The sequence below is a fragment of the Octopus bimaculoides genome, chromosome 21 (genome assembly GCF_001194135.2).
Source record: "Octopus bimaculoides isolate UCB-OBI-ISO-001 chromosome 21, ASM119413v2, whole genome shotgun sequence".
Classification (NCBI taxonomy): Eukaryota; Metazoa; Mollusca; class Cephalopoda; order Octopoda; family Octopodidae; genus Octopus; species Octopus bimaculoides.
In genome coordinates, this window is record NC_069001.1 from 37155644 (window position 1) to 37158553 (window position 2910).

The 2910-nt window shown below is 37.3% G+C and overlaps 1 protein-coding gene across 1 annotated transcript; it reads right to left on the reverse strand.

Moving 5' to 3' along the window:
• Window positions 1-51: 51 nt before the first annotated feature.
• LOC106884119 (uncharacterized) lies at window positions 52-2910 on the reverse strand. The gene is made up of 2 exons (XM_014935341.1): window positions 2885-2910; window positions 52-1266 (listed from the first exon to the last, which is right to left on the reverse strand). Exon 2 carries the CDS (start codon window positions 969-971, stop codon window positions 81-83), a length of 891 nt encoding a protein of 296 aa, XP_014790827.1. The 5' UTR covers window positions 972-1266; window positions 2885-2910; the 3' UTR covers window positions 52-80.

Consider the following 2910-nt stretch of genomic DNA (forward strand, 5'->3'; position numbering starts at 1 on the left):
GCTTTACATCTGCCAAGTTCTTTTGTGAAAAATTAAATTAAAAAACAAAAAGAAAAGCAATACATTTTACTCGAGAAAATTCAAAAACAAAAGCTTGAAATACACTCGAGGAGTTTCTCAAACAAATTACAATTCTCATATCTCTTGCGCCACATAAACTCGCAGAGATACAAGTCAATGGTAGAACTTTTGGTTCCACAGCGTTGTTTTCTCCCTCGTTTTAAAGGGATTCTTGTGTTTTCCACTAGTTTCATATGGGTACTACCTTCTGAGTTAACAAACTCCACACTGTGGTTCACTGTTCTATAACGCAACGCATAATCATCAATTTTAAGAATGGGAGAATAGGATTCCCAAATGTCACTGAAAATTGTGGTTCCTGGAAGAATTGACTGACGTATGCATTCCTCTAGTGTGTCGCGATTCAGACATGATGCCGCATAAAGGAAAACATCCTTGGTCTCGCGACACACTCCTCCGAATACCCACTGCTCAGGTAGCAAACTTCTTCGGTTACATTTACCTCTTGAGAAGACTATTTTGTCTAAGTCAACAGTCTTCCCAGGACCACCTATCTGAACTGGGTGGCGAAGCAAGTCCTCTGCACATATTTCACGAACATAGCTGTTGTAATCAACAATTGTGCTGTGCTTCATCCCCAGTTCTTCAACACAAAAATGGACTGAAGTCAATTCCTTGGACCATGAGTAAAGGAAAAGCACTACAGTCCTAAGAGGAAGAGTCCTTCCTTCCAACCATGTACCTCTTCTGACAGAAATACACACACAGCATCCTTTTTGGGAGCATCGCCAATAAACCTTCCCATGAACCATCTTTTTCCTCATATAGTGTTTGTTTGCACATAATTTCCTTTTAGGGATAATACCCTTTTCTTGTAAATAAGAAACCACATCCTCCTCAGTTTTCAATTTCTCCATCAGACTTGAAAGGTTAGAGTTGGCTGTGGCCATACTTCTATTTAGTTTGAAAAGATCCAGGAAAACACACAGTTCAAAATTATGAAAATGAGGTAGTGACAGGACAGCAACCAATAATGAGTTTCACAAAAAAAAAACGCAGAGGTGAAAATAATGGTCAGAAAATAGGAACTCGTCAAAGAAAACAGACAAGTGTGGTAGTAGTTTTAAGCAGAATACAGCTCGAAACAATAGAAAACTGTGACAGCAACAGAAAAGATTCTATATTCTTTTACTATGTGTCTTTTATCCTCTGAAAACGATGTTTATGCCAACATAATCTGATTTTCTGAAAGAGAGAAAAAATGGAAGATATAAAGAGTAGGCAAGAGAAATTGAACAGCAGAAATTTCATAGCAATAAATAACAATGAATACACACCAGGCCCAGGCCATCAGTAATTACTCAGGGTAGGCAGTTGGCTCCCTTTATATAGTAAAACACGAAAAAATAAGTGAAACACAGGCGCATGATTTACTTCTGCTTTTATAGCACGTATAGAAAATGGTGTTGTAGGAATGCACACAGCACATGTATTACATCAGTACTATGTCTAGCTTAAATACTGAGATTGAAAAGCTGGGGTGAATTATGCCTACCTAATCTACAAAAAAAATTAAACACTTTGCATTTTGTGCATAGTAATCAGAGTAACCTTCATAATTTTATGGAATTAGATGCATATTTTGCCATAAAAGGAAAATGTTGCTATCAATTTATTTTATTCAGGTGGCACATCCCTGCCACATACTAAGCCAACTGAATGACATTAGAAATAAGTTCACAGAAGCTATATCACTGACACTTTCACATGGAGATCTTTTGGGAAAAGTCTGTCTTAAATTTTTTCCCCAGCTGAATTACTTATGTTTATGTGTGTATGTATGCATACTTGCGTATGTATGTGTTTATGCACATGGGCATAGAACACATACAAAAAAAACAACAACAAAAATCAGAGGGGTCGCTTTCGTCAGACTCGCCTTTTTTTAATGTTATGATTTTAAAATAAAGACATTTCAAATTGTTCGGGATGTTAAAAAAGTAAATAAAAATCAAGAGGAAGATAGTGAAGAGACAAAAGTCAACATGAATACTGGACGGTCTTTCATTCTGTTGCTTCAGCCATTTGACCGCAGTCGAGCAAATGGACCCCAGGACTTATTCTTTGTAAGCCTAGTACTTATTCTATCGTTTACTTTCGCAGAACCGCTAAGTTAAGGGCATGTAAACACACCAGCATCGGTTGTCAAGCGATGTGCGGGGGGGGGGGGAACAAACACAGTTGACAAGACAAAACGTGTTCACGAAAATTACCGAGTTCTTTTGTTGACAAAATTCGAGTCATATCGAAATTATGCCAAATTACCAAAGAAACTGGTGCCGCTGCAGAATTTTATTAAAAAATATGCAATATAAAGAAACAGCTGGGTATCTATAACTTGGCTACTATCTTTAGCAGATCAAACATCCACATAGAGCAGCCAAAGCCCAAATCATGCCACTCAAAAGCAGCGTTGAATTATTTCGAAATATTAACCGCAACATCACCAAGGAAGTAAATTGTAATTCAAAGGGAAAATTAGGGTACTACTTAAATGCAGAGGTCCCGACGTATCGACATAAAGGGTAGGTGATCTAGTTTGGTAGATTTTTGTACGCTGTGTGGACGTTTAATGACACCCTAACCCTAACGAGAGTGTACTGTAAAAACATCGTTACGAAGATGCACCGGGACCTCTGTATTTGGTAGTGCCAAAATTAGTTACTATTTGATGCAGGGACTCGTTATTTAGACCCAGATTAGCCGTGATTCAACAGATCTATAACAAGTAGGTTGTTCTATCTATTGATTTTCGAGGAAAAGACGGATGAATTAAAATAAAATAACATTCTTTAAAAAATACCTCATATAATAATAACTATAGTAGCT

Coding starts and splice junctions, on each gene's coding strand:
- LOC106884119 (XM_014935341.1), bottom strand. CDS start 971: ATGGCCACAGCCAACTCTAACCTTTCAAGTCTGATGGAGAAATTGAAA.